General features: G+C 34.2%; 3 protein-coding genes across 7 annotated transcripts; 1 reads left to right on the forward strand and 2 right to left on the reverse strand.

The window, feature by feature from the left end:
* The first annotated feature begins 5,602 nt into the window (after window positions 1–5,602).
* LOC116175652 (atlastin) lies at window positions 5,603–14,439 on the forward strand. Of its 5 annotated transcripts, XM_031493892.1 has the most exons (11): window positions 5,605–5,778; window positions 5,924–5,994; window positions 6,422–6,639; window positions 10,818–10,967; window positions 11,017–11,172; window positions 11,218–11,506; window positions 11,557–11,741; window positions 11,789–12,010; window positions 12,060–12,274; window positions 12,999–13,065; window positions 13,841–14,439. In XM_031493892.1, the coding sequence occupies exons 2-11, from the start codon at window positions 5,934–5,936 to the stop codon at window positions 13,958–13,960; spliced, it is 1,683 nt and encodes a 560-aa protein (XP_031349752.1). In that variant the 5' UTR covers window positions 5,605–5,778; window positions 5,924–5,933; the 3' UTR covers window positions 13,961–14,439. The 5 variants fall into 5 exon arrangements, with proteins under 5 accessions (XP_031349760.1, XP_031349752.1, XP_031349744.1 ...); XM_031493900.1 differs by lacking the exon at window positions 5,924–5,994 and having other exon boundaries at window positions 5,603–5,778; XM_031493884.1 differs by lacking the exon at window positions 5,605–5,778 and having other exon boundaries at window positions 5,827–5,994.
* A 2,940-nt stretch (window positions 14,440–17,379) lies between these two features.
* On the reverse strand, window positions 17,380–18,333 carry LOC116171072 (tetratricopeptide repeat protein 9C-like). The gene has a single exon (XM_031487734.1). The coding sequence runs from the start codon at window positions 18,302–18,304 to the stop codon at window positions 17,486–17,488; it is 819 nt and encodes a 272-aa protein (XP_031343594.1). The 5' UTR covers window positions 18,305–18,333; the 3' UTR covers window positions 17,380–17,485.
* Window positions 18,277–21,478, reverse strand: LOC116171052 (retinol dehydrogenase 12-like). The gene is made up of 5 exons (XM_031487702.1): window positions 21,336–21,478; window positions 21,173–21,291; window positions 20,470–20,727; window positions 19,026–19,244; window positions 18,277–18,626 (listed from the first exon to the last, which is right to left on the reverse strand). The coding sequence occupies exons 1-5, from the start codon at window positions 21,389–21,391 to the stop codon at window positions 18,310–18,312; spliced, it is 969 nt and encodes a 322-aa protein (XP_031343562.1). The 5' UTR covers window positions 21,392–21,478; the 3' UTR covers window positions 18,277–18,309.
* Window positions 21,479–21,968: the final 490 nt, after the last annotated feature.

The following is a 21,968-nucleotide window of genomic DNA, read 5'->3' on the forward strand; positions in this document are numbered from 1 at the left end:
ATTTGCGCAGGGACTTTTTGTAAAAGTAAGTCCATGGGTCAAAAAGTTGGGATATTAAAAAAATTTCCTGTTTAAGTCTAATCAATTCTCGACAGTTTGATATTCTTTGCAAAGATAAAAAGAACTGGGTACTTCGTATACCTATTGTTATATAACATATTTTATATCACATTATGCGGTCGGGCTGCATATAAATATATAAACACAATGCCTTCAGACTAGTAGAAGCTTACCACATTTTTTACGTAGATCAAATCAATTAGGAATAAATTACATGTTTGTGTGTATTTCCCATCTAAAACGATCAGCTTCCTCAAAGTACCTAGGTGATCTAGGTCTTCGTGAACATTATGCGACCGAAAGCAAAAGATACACATGTCCTTTGCTTTCCATAAGTTTTCTCCCATTGGATAACAAATGGCATATTCGCATTTTTTTCGTAACATAGCATAGGAAACGTCATGATATATTACATAATAGCAACGATACCAATAAATACGACCTTTTTTACAATTGGTAAAAGACTCAGGCAAAAAACAGGAGAGTCCCGCTCAACCCAGTTTATTTACCAACGAATAAGTATAGAAATTCAAAAAGGCAATGCCGAATGTATTTTAGGAACCTTTTTTTTGTAATTCTTTTGATGAAATTTATTATGTTTTAAAACCCCGTTCTTATATGTAATTTGATCTTGTTCTATTATTTTCATTAAACGTTTATTTATTTAAAAAAAATACGATCTACGTAGTGTTCCAAATTTGATATCGTTTTTTATCCGTAGGAATAGTAGAAAACGATTTTCAAATTCTCAGCACACCTTTCCAAGAAAATTCGATTGCGCGTATCCGTTTTAACTTATCTTAATTAGCAATCGCAAAAATGTTCCAAATCCCCTTTTCCTAAACGGGATATGATAACTAATAAGCGACACTGACCTGTGTTTTGTTTAAAAGTCATTCTTGTTTATGTCGAGGCACCACGAAAATGAATATTGGTGTCAAAAAAGGGCGAAATGTTTCGGTTTTCCCGGTAATTATTGGCCGATATGAAAAATTCTCGCACTTTTACCAATTTCAGACTATTGACTTTTACCGTTTGAGTACCCTTTTTGATGGGGTTCCGCAAACTTCACATCAACCAAGCGAATTTATTTTTATTTCCATTATTATGTAGCGACAGAGTTAGTTAGTTTTGTACTACTTCTTTTTGCACTATAAACTGATATCAACTTGGAGGAATATTTGCTTGTCAAAACAATATAGGATCAACAAATTTTTATTTCTACAACTGAATCAAAGAATAGTTATTCTTGACTGAATTATGGACAAAAAAAGCGAAATGATGTTACCTCACAAAAGATATCAAAACCGATACTTACAAACAGACCAAGCAGAGTAAATTCGATTCATTGGTGCTCATGTGTTATCTCATGCGTTTTCGTGCCGAATGTGTTTCTACCCATAATAGTATAGGAAGATACGTTGCAATGGCAATATAGACATGTATAATTGTGTGCGCATAAAATCTTCACGAGCCGTGCAGAAATATAAAGAATACGCTATTTTTTGAAAAGATAAGAATGTATTAAAACTCGGTATATGTTTTATCAGGATCTACTATACGCAGGTGAATTAGTTCATTCATGCAAATGTCTACCTAATAATTATAAAAATCAATAAACCATTTGACCAGTAAAATTGATTAGAACAAACAACAGGAAATAAAGGGGCCATTAAAAATGTGAGCACGCATTGCTAATTTTGTCCACTAATTACCTTAGAACCCGGTAATTTCCAGATATGTCATTATAGAAAAACGCAATAAAAGGAACAGGCTTTTGTGCATCTTCATTCCACGCAATTATTAACTACAGCTTTTCGAAAAACTTGTTTGCATAATTAATCTTTGATTATTACACATGGTCTATTGTGTTTAACAATGATTCGTATTTAGACGAACCTATGATCTAACCTATTATAATAAACAAAACATGGGGAAGGAATAGTGATTTCAAGCATTGAATTCTTTATTCAATGGTTCAAGTAAAAGTAGAAACCCATCTATAACGTGCTTGAATTGATGCGATGGCAGTAAAACTTCCCCATGGATTTTGGGCCAATATTGAGAAAATTCAAAATATCTGAATTATTTATTAAATTAAGATTGTTGTATTCCCTATTAATAAAATGTATACAAAAAAATCAAAAATGGCAATGTCACAGATGTATTTCAACACCTAATCACAATTTAAGACACGTGCGGGATTTATTTGCTCTAAATATCCTGATAAGCCAATTCCGTCAATCCAAAAATATTCGTACACGACTCCTGAGATTTAACCTGCAGATTGCCCATATTGCTGTCTCATTTGCTCTCGCAGATCGTTAGTGATAGAATTTTTTCTGGCTGGAGTAGTTTACTCCAGGAGCAGATGGTTGCCAGAAGTAACCTTTAATATTCAGAAGGTATAGAGGATTTACTATGTGAAGTTTCATGACTTTTGAAATGACTTAAATCTAAAATTGGTCACTGACTCAGTCTATATAATGTGTCATACACATTCATTAGTTTCTGGGATGTAAATTTTTTAATTATTTCATAGGTTTCAACGATTAATTAATTAAGTAACTGGAACAACAAAAGCAAAGTAGCAAACACAAAACAATAAATTGTAATGATCTTAGGGGTCCCCAAGCCGACACTACAATCTTAACGGACCCTATACTCACAGTTGGCAGTACCTACGAATAGGTCCTGCGTTGTGTGTAGGTACTAATGTCGGTTGTTTTATATGTTGGGCTTGGGATGTGAGACCTAATTGGGAAGGGAATTGAAATCTGTCGTAACCCACATAAATACAAGAAATAAATTAACTACAACAACAAAATGTACACATCATAAATACAAGTGAAAAACACGATAAATCAAATCAAGAACAAAACACATCTACGATCAATTTAGGCAAAACAACTCGTAAAATGGCGTGGCCCTGTTCCAGTCACAGCTACTATAATTTAAAACTCGCGAATAAGCCGCGAATCGTGAACTGTCAAAACAGTATAATTAATAATTATAGCACGGAGTGTACCGCGTCGTTTGGGAGGTTTTCTATTAGTCACTTTAGAATTTAGCTCCAATATGGAGACCGGAGCCAACGACCAATCAAAAATCGCCCAAGGTTAATAGAGAGCTTAGAGAGAGTAGGTTGCCTCGTAACTTTAGAGAGATACGTCATCGAGAATCCGGAAGCTCCATTTGATTGGTTGTTTAAGTTTTCGTTGACTTTGACAGTTTTGAACTGTGTAATTACAATTGTCAGATAGTGCTGAAGACTATTACGTGTACTTATTATAATTCTATTGAATACTTACTTTTAGATACATAAGTATCAATATAAGCTATTAGATAGATAGTTGTAGCGTTACTATATGCAGCGCCAACAAATCGAAAGCAAATGAATCACAGTTTCAGTTTCTCACTTTTCCAAAAGGTAAGTGCTGTATTGCAAAAAGAATGGGTTATAATCATATATTTTTTGGATGTCAGCTTAACCAAATGCAGACAGACATACTGGTTGCAAAACTAGTGGGAATGGGTCCCACCGACATCGGCTGTCTTTTGGCTGTCAATGACAAAAATGTCTTCGATGTTATAATACAGTTCTTGAGACAAACTCAGACCAATATTTAATTCCAAATCCTAATTGTTTTGCTCCTCTTGTCTTGTCCTTTGTTTATAGTACCTAATTACGGTACCGTGGTCTAGTGAATTGTGTTGCCTGTGTAAGTCGCATTGACAGGCCCCTTTGCGTGAAGTCTATGTGACCAGTGTTATCTCCTTATTGTTATACAGGTAGGGCTATCATGGGCTCGATCCCCTAAGGACCTTTAAAAAAAATAAATAAATAAAAGTGCAATCGAAAGGGGAACCTAAACCCCGTATGCAATAGGCTGTGCAGTCTGCATTTTCCGGCCGAAGACTATGAAGATGAAATGTAAGCTATTTTGAATAAAGTGCGTTTAATATTTCGCTAGCATGTTTCTTTCTATGCAATGCAGGGATCCATTTTGCATTTTTTGAACTTGTCCTGTTGTTGCGTTAATAATTAATTTTTATGATCTGGACAAAATGGGATTCTGAGTGACGTCATTCGCGTATTTTTATTCTGAACATTTATTGGCTGAAAGTTACGAGGCAACCTACTTTCTTTAATAACCTTGGCTGCCGCCACTGTTCTAAATTTTATCACTGTAGCTTAAAATCCATGGCAACGATTATTGAGACAATGGGGGTTTACAGTATAGTTGAATTCCGCAGTTCTAATTTAATAAGCGTGTACCTGAAACCATAAAACATTTTTTTGGACAGTAAAAGTTTATTTAAAAATAGAGGCTGATTAGCAAAAAAATAATGAACATGTGCGGTTTTAAAGGTTTATTCAAAACGATATGATTGTGGCGGGCTCTGTGACGTAATAAGCCCGACCAATCAGCTCCTAGAACCATTCAGATGACATAACGACTTGGCAATATTGCAGGAGAATGGCATTTATAACTTGCGTCATCTGTCACAGGCACTTGTCACTTTCGTGCTAGATGCAGTTAAACATCCCTCTCAAAACGTCAAATGTGACAAACGTCAGACCCTCGCGTAAGGTTGCCAGCTCACTTCTACGTGATTGGTTGTAGGTTTGTGACGTATTTAGTCTGAAGCGTTTCAAATTCGGACTAAAAACACAGCTTTTCAATCATTTATTTTGGGTTTATTTTACTCGCAAATAAAAATTGAGGACACACGGGTCTTTTTATTTTTAATGTACTTTGGGGATCAGAAATAAAAAATGAAGGCCCGTATGAATAAAAGTAAGCAAATGCTTATACTTGCAAAATTCAAGGTAAATACTCGTAAGTGCTCCTTCGCACTGGGCGACTTAGCAGCGCTGATAGGCAGAAGGACAGGACGCAGTGCAGCGCTGCTAAACAAACCAGTATAAAGGGGCACTTACGAGTATTTACTTTGAATTTTGCAAGTATAAGCATATGCTCCCTTTTAGTCATAAGGGCCACGCATATGAATAAACGGGAGCATATGCTTATACTTGCAAAATTCAAAGTAAGTACTCGTAAGTGCCCTCTCACATTGGGCGGATTAGCAGCGCCGCTCCGTCACGGGACGGGACGCAGTGCAGAGCTGCTGAGCAGCTCATTGGAAAGGGGCACTTACCACTTTGAATTTTGCAAGTTTAATGACCGTTTGCACCGACAAATTTAAGTGGAGCTTAGCTTAAGCGTAGCTTAAAATCCATGGCAACCATTGTCTCAATAATTGTTGCCATGGATTTTAAGCTACACTTAAGCTAAGTTCCACTTAAATTTGTCGGTGCAAACGGCCATAAGCATATGCTCCCTTTTATTCATATGCGCCAATGTTTAGCAAATGTATTTTGCACTTGAACGTGCTGTCACCTGACATTAGAAAGTGGAACTATACTGTTTAAGCGCGGCAAAATTATTTAATGAAGGTTTCATCGTCGTGATGGCGCCACTTATGTTACAGAACATTAAGGCGCCATTATGTCATTTCAAATGTCATTTAAATTTCTTTATATTTTATTGACAAAAATCATTAGTAAATCGATGCCTGATCTATTCTATTGATAAATTTTAAGTGTTTAACTGTAACGGTGCCACTTGTACCTCCAATCATTATCTAAGCATGATACAGTTAAAGACGGTTAAAGACGGCAAGGATAATTAGCAATGTTGGGTAGGAAAGTAGGTAAGTAATGGAATTATGATCAATTATCACGAAATAAGTACATAATGTAGTTTCATTTAAATTAAAGAGCATGCGATGCGCGCGCTGACGTTTAAAATAAATTGAGGTTTGTAGTGTAGCTGTAAAATCGCAAATTTGACATTAGTAGGTACAACATGTCTGACACAACGCAACGTAAACATACGGCAAATCAAGAACAAAAAAACTCATTCGAAGGTGAGTGAATAATAATAAACCAATTTTAGGTTCGTCGGCCAATTGTGCATGTATTTAAGTCCGCTACATACCAAGAAAAGATTTGCTAATCGTCATTGACATTGGAGGCCATTTGATTTCATTATCAACCAACAATTTCAGGTTTTTTGCATTTTTTGTGTATAAATTATTACAAGTTTAATGTCAATATGTAAATGTGCAATGATATTGACATTCTTTGTTACCTATCAAGAACGTTTTGATTTGTAATGTACCCTTGACTTCCTCACTTAATAACTAATTGGAGAACGACTTGTAAAAAATAAATGTTCAGGTCACCACATTCCTCTTCATCTGTAATGATTACTTGCAAATAACAGGTTTTCTTTTTTAATATTATTTACCAAAGCTTAATGCAAGGTTATGTTTTGATGTGAATTTTTTTTAGAAACACCAAAATCTCAAACAGATATGACACCTCATCCGATACAAATAGTACTAGCGAACAAAGACCATAGTTTTTCATTAGATGAAGACGCTTTATCCAGAGTATTAATGCAGGATGAAATTAAAGATCGCTATGTAGTCGTCGTGTCCGTAGCCGGTGCCTTTCGTAAGGGAAAATCCTTCCTTTTAGATTTTTTCTTAAGGTACATGAAATCAAAGGTTAGTATTTGTTTATTGCTGAAGTTTATGCTTTTTTATCACGTTGACTGATAAATCCAAATTTTGTAATTTTTATTATCACTTGTGCGCTTTAATTTCAACACGTTCTGAACTGTCATGTTAATCCTTCATTCTCTATCGTTTAGGCTTGCATAATTTAAACTAGAATAAGTGTTCTAATCTACAACCTACTTGTGGTCGAAGATAGCATTGCGTTTGATACTGATAACAGTGATTGGAAGTGTTCCATTTTACTGCGGGTCCACAAAATAAACGTCCCCCCTCCCAATTTGCAGAATCCGATAAGAAAATAGATACTCATTTTGAAAATTGCCCACACAGTATTTGATTTTGCTGTTCTTTGGGTCGATTTGATAATAATAATGGATCAAATTTAGTACTTAGGTGTAATAAAACAGATCACTTTTGATATTTCAGTCAAAATAGTTAGTCTAATGTAAAGCATTAACTGCATTTTGAAAAAACTATCCTGTGAGCCTACAAATGCATTGCTCTACAAACTATTTTTTACAGGAGAGTGCTTGTGGTTTTTAGTAGGAAAAAAATTCCTTTCGGTAAATGTATGTACTGACCGAGGTACTAACTAATGTGTGACAAAAAAATATGTTCATCTGTCTGTCTACAAGTTTCTGAAATACCTTTTTTTAGTGTGGCACTTATGCTGTATGAATGCTATAGTGAGAATGTATTGTTTATCTAACAATAAATAGTAGGTACTTAATTTGTACACAAGTTTTTTATTAGTCTATTCTATTCTGATTATAAAATAAAACATTTTTTCTATTTCGGTGTCACAATGATGATTTTGTACAACTGTTTTCGGCCGAAAAGACAGTGATTATAGTCGTTTTTTTTGGTAACTCATCTCTTAAGTTGGCAGTTACTAGTTAGTACAAGTAGGTACTTCGTTGGGTACTTCCATGTTTGAACTTCAAAATGTCAGTCTTACTACGCTGCCAACCTAAAACTTAACGGCATAAAAAGTTCCCAACATAAAACATGTTAGTTCTAATGTTCCAGATAGTTTCTGATAATGATTGTTTTAATTAAATTAAAGCACCGAAATAGAAAAAATAGTATGAAAAACGCGTGTTACAATGCTTTATTGTAATACTTCTATCTTCCGGACACTCGTGGCTACGCTTCGCGTCGCCACTCGTGCCACAAGATAGTCGTATTACAATAGGTCGCATTGTAACACTTGTATTTCAATATACTATTTTCTTTCGTTTTACAAAAATTTGGAATATATGATTTCTGTCAGAATTGTAAACCAATTATAACATTTTTCATGCCCCTTACTTGACCTACCCTCATATCTAATCTCCTATGTATTTAAGATAACTTTTTATTCACTTCAAAATCTGGTAGTGATTTTTATAACAGCTAAAACACATGTAATTGATAAGTCGCTTATAAAATCTTATCAACCAGTGTATTTGTATAGCACAATTGTTATAAGTACAATAGCCATTACCTTATCAAATTACAATAGAAAAGTTGCAATATATCATTTGAATATTTTGTTAAGGTTTCATAGAAATTTTTGTTTAGCAATGTTAATACTCACTGAAACTATTTATTTTATTTTTCTAAATTTTTTTCTAAAAGTAGGCATCAGAGTGAAAAATGTTAATTACAAAAAAGATGTGTCTTGATGAGATCTACAAAAAAGGCTTCTACACTTTTTGCGTCAGGTTCAAAATAAAGGCGCTAGAGGGCATTTTCTAAATGTTATACTATGACCAAAGATAATTGCAATAACTATTAAAAGTAGTCGGAAAGTCAAGTCAGGAGTTTACCTGACAACTACTTTTATTTTATTTTATTTTTGGTCTTTATTTTTAAGTGGGCGGGGTTTCAGCGAAGGCTGCCCACCCAACCCAACCCATTATAAAATGCGTTTGAGATCAGAGTGTCACCGCAATATCTCTTTTATTTGGCGAGATACGAGAAATTTGTCAAATATAATTTTATATATGACATTATACGATCTATCCGATAGCATATTGGAACTTCCGGGTTTCACTCGGGTTTCATGTCCGGTGTAACCGGAAATCGATGCAACTTTTTTTTTCAAATGCAGTACCTACCAATATTGTTTTACGATATTTGAAAACAGCATTCAATTTTCTGTACGACCATACAAAATATGTAAGATTGATTTTTTTAGGAGAAAATATACAGGATGCGGTACTTATGTACTTACCTAAAATGGATTTATGGTTTTTTTACTTTTGCTCCAAAACAATGAAGGATAGGTACAGGATATGCGCTATGAATTATACGTGGAATTTGACAAAGAATTCAAACATGGTAACATAGTACATAGTAACGCACGTTGTAGTTTTTGTGTCAGGCTTCCTTTGAATTTGTTTATTTTTGGTTTCCAATTCCTTCAAAGCAGGGTTTGATTGCGTGTGCACGACACGTCTCAAGCAGTAAACACATACACAAGCAAAATGAACATAAACAGAACCGAAATTAGGTCCATTTTTGGACGCTTACGCGCAAATAAACGAGAATGGTGCGTTTCTCGTTAATTTCTTTGACCATCTCATAAAATCTCGTGACAATTCCAGGTTTTCCTGATTATTCCGCTTTGTCGCCACCCCTTAATTATATTAATATAGATAGCATGTATCCTAATAGGTGAGATTGGATGAGGAAGCTTATTTCCATGGCCAGTAGGTCAGTAGACATCACCATCTTAGATTTTTATCTGTGGGGAGGAATGAATGACGTCGTTTTTGCAATCACACCTTCAACCAGCGAAAAGGGAGAAAAGATTGAGAACAGTTCTTTGAGGGCCGAAAGATTTGAAACTGTGGTTTTATCCAATGGGTTAAGCGAAACTTGAGAAATCAATATTTATTTAAAAAAACATTTGACTTTCCCCCATCATTTTATTTCACAAGATAGCAAAAAAAAAGTAAAACAAAAAAGGATGGTTATGATATTAGGATTATAACTCATCTTTGATATCACTATTAGATAAAATGTGGAGAAAATCAAAATTTTATACCTGATCATGACTATTGCGCCCTCTAATGGTCATTTTACACACTCGAAAATAATTTCCAGTCACTTTTATTATATAATTTTTTACCCGAAAAGTCTATGTCTACCAGTTTCTGTGATATGGGCAAAGGTCATTCTTATTGGGCCACCCGGTATAATGGTAGGTATAATAAAATTATTCTACTTCGAAAATGTCTGTTACGAATGTCATTGTCATATTGCCACAAGGCGTTGGGCCCAAAAAGCATATGACCCCGCGAGAAACTTCCCTCTAACCTCCCTTGTCTTCAGTGCAAACCTGTAGAGGGGGCATTGTTCAAATGGGTAAGGATTCACGAATCTGATTTTTTTGAATTCAAATGTTATCTAATCTATTAAAAAATCAATTAATTAATTTGGACAGTGCTATTGCCAATCGCCAAAAGATATAGGGTGGTTTGTATGAAAAAATGTAGTCTAGGGTCGTAGAAAAAAACCAAACACCCTGTATAAAAAGTGTGTATTGCAATGGATTCTACATGAAAAAGTACTCTAAGAAAGACTTGACCAGAATCAATTATTTTTAACAAGAAGGTTATGCTGCATTAAAGAAATCGACTAATTCAAGAAAGGCCCCCTAGCGGCCAAACTATTAGAGATTCTGTTTAAAATCGAGCTCCAGACACATATGTAGGTCCATTTTTTATATCTTAAAATAACAGGTTTTCCATTTAGACAGTTCCTCTTTGTTTCTATTGGAAGTTAGTCGACTACAAAATCTCATACTTAGCAACTAAAGGTGCTCAATTTGTAATTCAAAGTTGTTTCTTATTATGTAAATATAAAATAATGATGTAAATATTAATTAAATAAATAGTGTGTGTTTTGCGTAAATGTGGATTTACACCTACATTGGTAGAAAAAGAAAGGTTTACCTCGAACTCGAGCCACCTACCAGCGCTTTTGAAATTCTTTCAAGAGATTTTTCATTTTTAAACAGACCCATTGATGCATTTGTATTTTGTACGGGTGGAACTTATTCAGCTTTAGTGACTGTTTCTTGTAGCAAAGTGCTTTTATAAGGGGCACTGTTAAGTCAATATGATAAAAAGCAAAAATTAAGATCATTTCAAAATCTTAACAATTCAATTTTTTAGTACATCTTTAAACAACACTCACTAGATTGGATGGGACCGATAGATGCACCATTAGAAGGATTTTCGTGGAGAGGTGGTTCCGAAAGAGATACAACCGGTATACTAATGTGGTCGGAGGTATTTTTAACCGACTTGGATTCTGGCGAAAAGGTAGAACGTTGGTGATATTTAAGTACAAAATAATCACTCACAGGCTTAGGTAGCCGTAATACTGTTGGATACACAAGGGGCATTCGATAGTGAAAGCACCGTGAGAGATTGTGCGACAGTCTTCGCACTTAGTACAATGATTAGTTCAGTTCAAATTTACAACCTATCCCAAAATATTCAAGAGGACGACCTGCAACATTTGCAAGTATAGTTCCATCAAAGCCAATTCTCTCTCAAACACTTTTCTTAGCTGTTTACAGAATACGGTAGGCTAGCGCTTGCTGACACAGGAAAGTCGCCATTTCAAAGGTTACAATTTCTCGTGAGAGACTGGAGTTTTCCATATGAAGCACCGTACGGAGCAGTGGGTGGAAAGAAAATTCTGGACCGTCGGTTGCAAGTCAGCGAATTTCAACACCCAGAACTGCAGTCTCTTCGAAAGCATATCAAGAGTTGTTTTACGGAAATTGCCTGTTTTCTAATGCCGCATCCAGGTCTAAAGGTTGCCACGAATCCGGCTTTTGACGGTCGTGTCGCAGGTATTTCCTCATTCAATCCGTTGTCTTTTGTAAATCTCACTATTTTGTAGATATTGACAATGAATTTAAGAAAAATTTGCAGATCTTAGTTCCGATGCTTTTATCTCCAGAAAATTTAGTATTGAAAAGGATTAATGGCCAAAATGTAAAATGTCGAGATCTAGTTCAGTATTTTAAGTCTTACATTCACATATATAGCGGTAACGAGTTACCGGAACCCAAATCTATGCTGGTGGTATGTGAAGTGGCGATGTTGGTGCTTCGCTGAAATTGAATTTGTAGGCAACTGCTGAAGCGAACAACTTAGCTGCTGTCGCAGATGCGAAGGAAATATACGTTCAATTAATGGAAGAGGTCTGTGGAGGAAGTAAACCGTATTTAAACACCGCCACAATGGAAATGGAGCATCATAGAGTCAAAGATAAGGCTTTGCACCAATTCAGCAGCAAGAGAAAAATGGGCGGCGAGGAATTTAGTGAAAAATATAAAGAACAATTGGAGAAGGTTTACGATAAACAAAGCCAAATCATTTATGTAACAAGTATTTTTGTAGGATTTGGACGAGACGTTCAATCAATTTAAATCTCACAATGAAAGTAAGAACATTTTCAAAGCTGCAAGAACGCCCGCCGTTTTTTTCGCTCTTGCCATTATATGCTACATTGCTTCGGGAGTATTTGGATTACTTGGCGCATATACTTTTGCAAATCTCTTCAACCTCGTAATGGGAGTTTCACTTTTAACCTTAGCGTTGTGGGCATACATAAGGTATGTAGTTTCATCATTCAATAATAATTATTTTTTTTCCGAATGAGGTATTTAATTACGTTATGATAGTAAAACTTAATATTCTGCATTGTGACTGAAATTTCATACTGTGGTTTCCACGTCATTTATTAATCACTCTTTCTAATATTAACCTTGATGGCCAGTTCTTAAAAAATATAAGAGAAGTCATTTATGTTCAAGTGCAGCATCGAGAATTTTTTAAAGTATTCTTTGCATGGTTCTCATTGACATTTTTTTTTTCATAAAAGATACTGCTATATCTACGAGAATTTCTTCCATCCTTAAATTGAGACCAGCTAGAACTGCAATTTTTTATTGTAAAATAAACTTGAATATTTAAGATGGACGAACAGAAGTTTGATTTTATTAAAATGGTATCCATGTTTTGGAAGGTTCATTATAACTCTATTATTTGTTCAAATAGTTCTGAGAATTTTAGGCATCGGAATCTTGAACACGGTAAAAGATACAGGGTGGTTTAAATTAGGAAAAAGTTGCACTATTTAGAGTATGTTTACATGCTGATTGCAGAAATTCATGATTGCTTATCGTTTTCAAAATTTTCCTAAAAAATGCAATTTTTCGCATTGTTGATTTTTCCAATTTTTTTTATTGGCACTTTATAAACTCTACAAAATGGCGTCTTAAAATTATTTATCCAATTTTTCATAATATATAATCCAGCATGACTTTCTTTTTGCAGGTACAGTGGAGAAATGAGAGAAATTGGTGTACAGATAGATGAGCTGGCAACATTTATTTGGGAAAATGTAAGTATAGCTTTCAAAATACAAATTTATGCATAAACTCACACATTAAGTTTTTAAATATGCTCAACAGACTTGAATTTATTTGTAATTAATGTATTGCACAAGACACTTTTTTACCTGTTCATTTATCACTTTTCGCTTCACTTTAATTTTTATGGATTGCCAATCATGCATGCTTTTGTTATACTTATCTCATACCGAATAACTAAAATCTGTTGTGTTTTTACTTATAGCATGCATATTTTAAAAAGCGAAAAATGAGAAAACGTATGTACCCAAATTTTTTATCATTTACTTAAATGTTCCTTTGCTGAACACTGATTTCTGATTAATGAACTGAATATACTGAAGCTATTTGATACCAAACCTTCAGTTATATTGTTTATTATTGAAGAAAGCAGTTTTTCTTCCATTTTTATATTTGCATAAGGTTTGACTCATTACTTGTGAGTGTGAAATATTAATCCTGTCATAAGTAATGTTTTATGTAGATGAGTAGAATTATTTTGCTATAGTGAAGGACACATTGTACACATCTGTAACTGTTTAACCATTATTTTATGTTGCAATGTTCCTACCACTTTGGGATGAGTAAAGCGAAAAAACGCTACAAAAAGTTGTGGGGAGTAGTTTTATCTTTGTAATCATCTCTATAATTAATAATTCCTGGAACAACTACAGATGTAACTAATGACCAAGAACCCGGCGCATGTTGTATTACCCATAATTGGTTGTGATCCATTTCTTAACATGTTAATGAAATTATCTATTTCAGTTCATGAAACCCGTATATCAAAACTTCATCGAGAAAAGTATGCAGCAGATGGCTGTGCAAGCAGCTGAAATGGCGGTAAATAATACGACTATCACGAACGGTAAAACGAAACAGTCGTGATATATGAATTTATCCAGACTGCATGTACAGTTCCTTTACCTCTCCCACAATACAATTGCAATGCTACCAGACGAACGTCTTTAAATAACTTTTTAAATTGTATATAATGAGTTGCTATTTGTGTAAATATTGAAAATTATCCGCTACTAGAAGTCTAATTCGTATTTGGTAGCTCTCTGAAATCTTGTGATATGTTTAGCAATGTTGGTATTGGTTTTTAGAATTAGTATACATTTACTTTTAGGAAACCTATGTTACAGGTATCATAAACGATGATGGGAAATTGTTAATGATGAAACACTGTTATGTACAGTTTGCAAGAACCGTTTTATTATTATAAATAAAATATGTATATAATGTTGCCAAGTGATGGAGTTGACGGTTTTTACAATTTAGTTACTTCACCTAGATGATTACAGTAATTGGTTGCATTGTTCACAATGTTAATCGATTCTGTGCCACTTTTTATTTTTATATATTTTTTATGTATACGTATTTATATTTTTTTAAGTTTTTACTTTCTGTTGTGATACTGACATTGCAAAATAATGTATCATTCGAGAAAAATCACCCAAGTGCCTAACATACTTTTAATTATTCTTCCACATAATTTATTGTTAGTATATTTATTTGTTAGTGTTGGTCTTTGTGACGTTTATTGTGTACCGGCTGTTAGTTATCGATTATTAAAAGGCAATTTTTAACTGTTAGTTACAATAGCACATTGATTTTGTGAAATCACCTCTCATTTAGTTACTTCATCTTACATATAGAATTCTTTTTAAGAACATTGCCACTGACTTTTTCTAGATGAAGCTTTTCTTAATGCAATAAGACATGTAACATAGCCAAAGTGTTTAACTGAATCTAGCAATGCTTGCTTTAAGACCTAAGATACGTAAATGTTGTGACAAGCTTTATATAACAAGCGATGCTGTTTAATCCTTGTTTATATTTCTTAAATGGAAAAGTCACTGACAATTTTTTATTAATAGTTAAAATTTAACAGCGCTCAAATCATTTATTGTAAATAATAGTTAACGTAAATTTCTTTATTAGTAATTCTAACGTATTAGAGTACAAGTAAATTATGGTGTCTTGAAATGTTTGTTTGGCGATAATGTAGAAATTCTATGGGTTGTTTGACATATTGATGAGCGTAATTTAGTTGATCTATTACTGTGTTTTGAAAAAAGGAATTATTTTTCAAAACTTGCGACTTTCTTGCCATAATCATCCCAAAAGGTTTGTTTTATATAGATACATTGTTTAGAAATGCGCGTTTAATTTGTTTATCATACTTGTTCTTAAAATTTTGTAATATGTACTAGGGTTTGGTTCAAATAAAGACATGTTTTTTCATTGGGTTTTTTCTCTAAAACTGAACTGAACTGAAACTTTGTGTTGGAGTTTACATGCAATAGCATTTTAATTGCACATGCACATGGTCAGTTCCCACTTCCCAGGAATCTAAAACCAACTTGTTGCTAGCATTGAGCAGAAGTGAACTAAGGTCATACATAAGCCTCTGATATCTCTACAAAAACAACTGGCGCTCGAGGAATACACCGCCATAGAACGTTGTGCGTGTTTATGTAACATTTCCATTAAAACGGGCCAGCAGGTGAAATAGTCAGTTCAGGCCACGATATAAAATAACATGGGGGGTTATAAATCTCCTGTCCGTATACAAGTACAACTATAAAGTGAATCCAGTTTGTCCGATGCCTTATTGTAAGAGAGTTGGGAAGAAATTGGCTCAATCTATAACATTTCCACACCACTTCTTAAAGAGTTTTCTTACTAAATTACAATCGCGCGCATTTATCTCAAAAGAAAGTGTTGGCCAAACCACAATAGATACAAAAAAAATATATAAATTGTAAAGCGCTAAAATTCCTACAAAATGTAACGAAGCAGCCATTACCAGTCTTAAAGTTTACGCGCCTTGTAAAGATCCCCCGCCTGTATATATAGACCAATAGTGTTGTGCTGAAAGTATTTGTTTCTGTCTAATAGTGGAAGGTGGAAGCTAAAGGTAAGTGATTGATTTACTTTCTATAGTTGTTTCAGCTGCCGCTACCGTAATTAACGCTGCAATTAATCAGCCCGCCGCGCCGTTTGCAACCGTTCTCATCCAGATATTTCAGTGGGTTATTTGTTGCGTCCGAAAACACTTGTCATTTAGAAGAAGAGAAAATTAATATTTTAGAATTTCAGCCATGATCAATAGCCATTATTAGCAGGTTTTGTTTCCTGGTAAATTAAAAAATTAGTAGTAAATACTCGGAAGTGCTCCTTCGCACTGAGCGACTTAGCAGCGCTTCTAAGCAGACGGACAGGACGCAGTGCAGCGCTGCTAAATCATGCTAAACAGACCAGTATGAAGGGGCAGTTACGAGTATTTACTTTGAATTTTGCAAGTATAAGCATTTGCTTACTTTTATTCATAGGGGCCAATGGAACTGCAAGGTCATGCAGGTATCTCCGTATTCAACCTGATAGCGCTGATCCCGCCGCTTGATATTGACATTCAAATGAACAATGGGTATTATCCTGGCCAGTTACGTTGTGCAAGTACACTGAAATTTTGACCTTTGCGGTAAATTTACTTTTGCAATCGTACTGTATTTCTCTTGCTTTTCTCATGTTTTTCCTTTGAAGTGTTAATGTATGTTGTCAATTGTCATGACCCTTATAATAGCATATCCCCGAATGTTCATATTAAAATCTCCTTATGATCAAAGCAGAATCTTTTTAGAAATTCTATATTTATGTACGTAGAACCATTAGATATCAAATCTCTATAATTCTTCTCCATAGAGTACCGTTGTACCATTGAATAATTATTCAATAGTTGTACCACAGACAATGTTGTCTGTGGTTGTACTTAATAGTTCTCGGAAACCTAGTAAAAGGTTTTCAGTCTTTGTAGAATCTTCCTTAGTATTTTCTTACAATTACACCCTATTTATTATATTTAAGGAAATAGATTAATTTAATTAAGGTATAGGAACAATGGATGCAATAGGATCATCAACCGATGGAATTGATTCTAAAAGAAAAGATCGAGAGATAAAAAATATACAATTTTTTACATTTACTAGAATCTTCTAAAAACCTCTGGTCATAGAAAATGTTGCAGTCTAGAAACTCTTTGAAAGGTCCCCAAAATGCACTGACTGTAGTTATGTTCTAGAAAGAGCCTAAATTGTTCGGTAAAGTGACGCATTGCAAAAACAATCAAGTTCTGGAAAGCAGTTAGAAACAAACAGACACCTCTGAAGATATCTAAAAACGCCAGGACCCGCTGGTACGTTTGTGCCGACAGGCCATTAGTTTAGTTACTGTTTTGGTCTATCCATCTCTCACCCTTTCTCGTCTCTTAGTGCGTAATACAGCCAAATAAAATAAATAAAACCACTTGTAAATCTTTATTAAAATAAGTACAAACATTTCAAATCTTACCTTAAGGCACTACCCTATTCTGATCTACGAGAACTACAAAAAATAAATTTAGGACAGCTATTTACTAAACATTTTTTTAATCATGGCATTAACTTTTAAATTACTTTCATTAACCTTGATATTTACATGCTTTAATTTCTCTAGAGCTGCTTTATTATCCGAATTAATCTCTAAAAGAGACATCAAACTTGTCTGTGCTTTTTCGTAATCTTGCAACTCGTACAAGGCTACTCCTTGCTTGTAGAGAGCTTTCACATTTCGATTATCAATTTCAAAAACTTTTTGGCACAATTCTAATACAGTCTGATAATCACAGCATTTTAAATAGCAGGATGCGAGATTATTATAGAGGTTCACCTTTAAGTTCTGGATATCTATCAATGGAACATCGTCTATGTCTGTTACAGGTTCATTGACTCCTATAGGTAAGGAACATAAAATCTTTAAACCCTTACTGAAACGGCAAGAAGCATCAACATATCGAGAATCCTTGAACAGTTCTACGCCACGATTTTTATGATTCGACGCTAATCTCATTCGCTTTCCAGCATCCCAATTACAAATTAAATCTTCTCCCTCAAAATTCACTAATTCTAAAGTAAATATACAGATCGTCTCTAATGCAAATGTTACCCTAGCTACCTCACCATTCGACATATACATCAAACAGTTATCTAAATTTCGTTCAATTGTTGTGTCGCTATCGCCTAAGATATACAAACCAGTTTCAGTGAACTTTTTTAATTCACCAATACAGGTCTCAGACACTTTAATGTAACACTTACAATTTTCCGTAGGTTTTAGTCCTGAGCTGCCATGAGTAATAATTTCTTTTTTAATTACACCATCAGGTGAAACCCAAACATTTAGTGCCATGATCGTTAGAAACAAAAATCCCTACCGCTTTCCTTCAAAATTTTGCAAGTTAGGTCGTAGTACTGTACAACTACGTTTTCATTTAAACAGGGTATAGACGGAACATCTGATTTGCAATCTGTAATGTACTGTCCACTGGAAGAATCCTCGGTTAAAATGGCATGCAGAACAGACTGGGCTCCCTCCAATGGGTGTTTGATGACAATTATACGGATAATCCACTGTAGTGCAAACAACCACTTATTACTTAAAAATGGGAAGTGTCGGAATATATCAGTTTCACAATTTCCTGGATTTACCGCATTTACCAATGTCTTCGTATCTAAAACATAATACCTTACAGCATGCCTTTTTGTTGTCAGAAAAATTATCTCAATATATTTTTAAGTATACAGTGTTAATGGGCTTCTCTTATATGCAATGAATAAAACTGGGTTTTCTAGCACACGTTAAAAAACACTTGCTTTGAATTGTTGCATATTGTTTTAATTTATTGCATTGGCAAGTGTATTACACATATTATAATTTAATAATATTCACATAAGACAACCAATATTTAGGACAAGAATTTTGTAGTAGATTGCGTGACTGTTTTCCTAGTCCAAGGATCACTGTATGATTAAAAATAGTTTTAATAATACAACATTTAAATTTCTGGAACTCAAAAACATTTATTACATAAATGATGAGCTGCAAAAAATAAATGTTACCCACAACATACTTGCAAGCTTGTTTGCTAAATGCTTTGTAAACAGTACTAAAGCCAGTTTTGATGCTGCATATGCTGAAATGTGTGACCTACTCAACGTTTGAGATCTTGTGATGCTCATCAACTGGTCTATGTTGATTGCACGATGAGCTTCAGAGGCAACATTTACAATTCGACTGTCGGGAGATGCAGTTAACGATTTCAATAGCAAATGGGTTAACACAAATGGACCTGAAAAATGCACATTATATTGTTGTGTAAACAACGTCATGTAGACATTATTTAAATCTAAACACTGGAAATAACACCTTGTATATGAGAAACAAAAGTTATAGTCGAGAAAATAATTCCTTTTATATCATTTCTAAATAATAAAAACAGCTTGTTGCCGCTACCAGAAAAAGTTATGCTTATAAACATCCTACATCGACGCTTGCACCCTCTTAAACAGCCTAAAGTACTTGCAGCAGGTGTGTCTCAAGGATCCGTATTAGGCCCATTACTATTCTCCATATACATGTGCAGATTCATCATTTCATCATTACTCGCTTAAACATGTGGCGTTTCACCAATAAGCATAAGCTGATGATACCCAATATTCCTTCCTTGCGTGTGACATAGAAAATGCAATTAATAATATAAACGCTGACATTGCAAGGCTTTCAGAATTATCCGATTTGCATGAATTGGCTATCAATCCATCCAAATATGCATTTTTGGACCATCTAAAGAAAGAAACGCAGTAAGGGATGTTTATTTAACAATAGCCGCCGAGAATCTTTTTCATCTTATTTATCATACTGAGTCCAGTTTTTTTTAAAGACAAAGTGAAGTTTCCTAAAGCTGTCAGCCAGTGTTTTTGTGTGTCTTTGATAAGTGTGCCTGAATATCGCAAACCATTCACTACCAGACCCGAAAAAAAAACTAAGAAATATTTTAATTTCCTTATTTTTATTTATTGACCGTCTACGTGTGAGACACTCGAGGAGACACTATGTCCAAACAAGTTTTGTTTGTTTTCTTTCTTTCAGAAATTTTGTTTTAATTTCATTTAATGTGTTTTGGAATAAATTTTTGTCATTATCAATCAATCGTGTGTTTCGAGGTGTGTTGATTCGAACCCATTGTACGACCCGGATAAAGTTCATGTCAGTTTTGTGGGTGTTGTAGTTGACAGCAATCCATTGCACACAGCATTATTTAGCGCCCAACGTGAGGCACAGCAAATTTTTTAAAAGTGTACGTATGTATACATTTAAGAAAAATACCCTGTATCTTTTATATGCAATAGAAAGGTTACCTTAAGTACGTGCTGCTGCTATGTGCAACTTAATTATTTCGATAATAAAAGTAAAAAAAAAGTAGGTACAAACAGTACTAAGACCCATAAACTTCCAGTCTATAAAAATATGAGCCTGCCTATCCATGTGCAAATAGAAACAGAATTTTTACTCACCTAAATAATTCGTTTGAAACGTAACATCAAAAAGATCTTCAGTTAGTTGCTGGGGAGCGTAAAATACACCAGCATTGTTGACTAACGCATAAACAGAATTAAATTCAGTATTAATGTTATTGGCAAATTTTGAAATGCTGTGAAAGGAATTTAAGTCGAGCTCTTTGACAAAAACAGGAACCGAGAACTCCTTAAGTATTTCTGCACGAACTTCATTTGCCTTGGTCAAATCACGGCAAGCTAAGATAATTGTGGCACCTAAAACAAAATGTAAAAGTAGACCTCAAGTCAGACCAAAGGTTACAATCCGAGGGGGAAACCACTCTTTCAATTTGGTGTACATGAATTTTTCATTCCAGTTTCATTCCATTTTCAATCTTTCAATATTATCATTATCAGTTTCATTACTTTCAATCTGTTCATTCTCTTTTCATTCTATTAATTCTAAGATTAATTCTTTTTCATTCTATTAATTCTCTTCATTTATTTTTCATTTCCTCATTTTTCTTATTACGGTTATAAATATTTTTCATTAACGGTTTCATTATTTACAAAAACGAATAGTTCATTTTCAATTCTTACGATTTCATTCTTTCATTATTATTTCAATCTTTCATTACACACTTCAATCCTCTCATTATTTCCATTTTCAATCTGGTGTACAAATTTTAAGGAAGTGGTTTCCCCCTCGTTACAATCTTACCTCGTTCGGCGAGCAAAAATGCTAACGCTTCTCCAATGCCAGAAGAGGCCCCTGTTACAATAACCACTTGTCGATCGAGCCGCTCAATACACTTGCAAACACCGCCTGCAAAATATTTTCTAAAACCGGAATAGTGAAAAGCCGACTATCAATCCAAACCTACTTAAGAACATATAAAAGCGAACCAGTGAGGATAGTTCCTGTTAAATATTTCCACATATCGCAAAATTACAAAAAAAAAACAAATTTTCGCAGTTATACACAAAAGTAAGGTTATGTTTTATTCATCAACAAAGACAAAACTACTTATAAATTAATTCAAAACACTTACCATAATCTCACATCGAAGTTTGTTTTCTTTTATCCTGTGATAACGGCTTACTTAAGAAGATTACAAACAGGATATTCTTGTTTTTAACACAATTGCAGCCATTGCAGATAACCTTCACAGTGATAAAGATAGATGGTGAAATATTAAATTACAAAAACACTACAAAAAAAATGCAAAAAGAAACTAAAAAGGAACATTTTCAATTCTACAACTCTTTAACTGGACTGATTAAGGGGCTTGAAAATGAGTACACAATCATCGATCTACAGAACGAGGAGTGTGTTTCGGGTAAAATAAAGTATGTGGACGGTTACATGAATATCGATCTTGAAGATGTTATATTTTACAACTCCAGAGGGGTCGGGCACAAGTTCGAGCAATTTTTTGTTCGGGGACGATTAATTCGATACGTTCATATTCCAAAGCATCTGGTGGCTGTCGATGTTTTCAAAAAGTATGTTGGCA

This window comes from Photinus pyralis, unplaced genomic scaffold (genome assembly GCF_008802855.1).
Source record: "Photinus pyralis isolate 1611_PpyrPB1 unplaced genomic scaffold, Ppyr1.3 Ppyr1.4_LG1, whole genome shotgun sequence".
NCBI lineage: Eukaryota > Metazoa > Arthropoda > Insecta > Coleoptera > Lampyridae > Photinus > Photinus pyralis.

Bases quoted from the DNA above. Each gene is read 5' to 3' on its own strand.
- LOC116175652 (XM_031493892.1), top strand. From the start codon at position 5,934: ATGTCTGACACAACGCAACGTAAACATACGGCAAATCAAGAACAAAAA. The intron at 11,507-11,556 runs GTATTTCCTCAT...ACTATTTTGTAG, and splicing joins TTTTGACGGTCGTGTCGCAG to ATATTGACAATGAATTTAAG. The intron at 13,066-13,840 runs GTAAGTATAGCT...TATCTATTTCAG, and splicing joins CAACATTTATTTGGGAAAAT to TTCATGAAACCCGTATATCA.
- LOC116171072 (XM_031487734.1), bottom strand. From the start codon at position 18,304: ATGGCACTAAATGTTTGGGTTTCACCTGATGGTGTAATTAAAAAAGAA.
- LOC116171052 (XM_031487702.1), bottom strand. From the start codon at position 21,391: ATGTGGAAATATTTAACAGGAACTATCCTCACTGGTTCGCTTTTATAT. The intron at 20,728-21,172 runs GTAAGATTGTAA...ATTTTGTTTTAG, and splicing joins ATTTTTGCTCGCCGAACGAG to GTGCCACAATTATCTTAGCT. The intron at 19,245-20,469 runs GTGAGTAAAAAT...TGCATTTTTCAG, and splicing joins GTTTCAAACGAATTATTTAG to GTCCATTTGTGTTAACCCAT.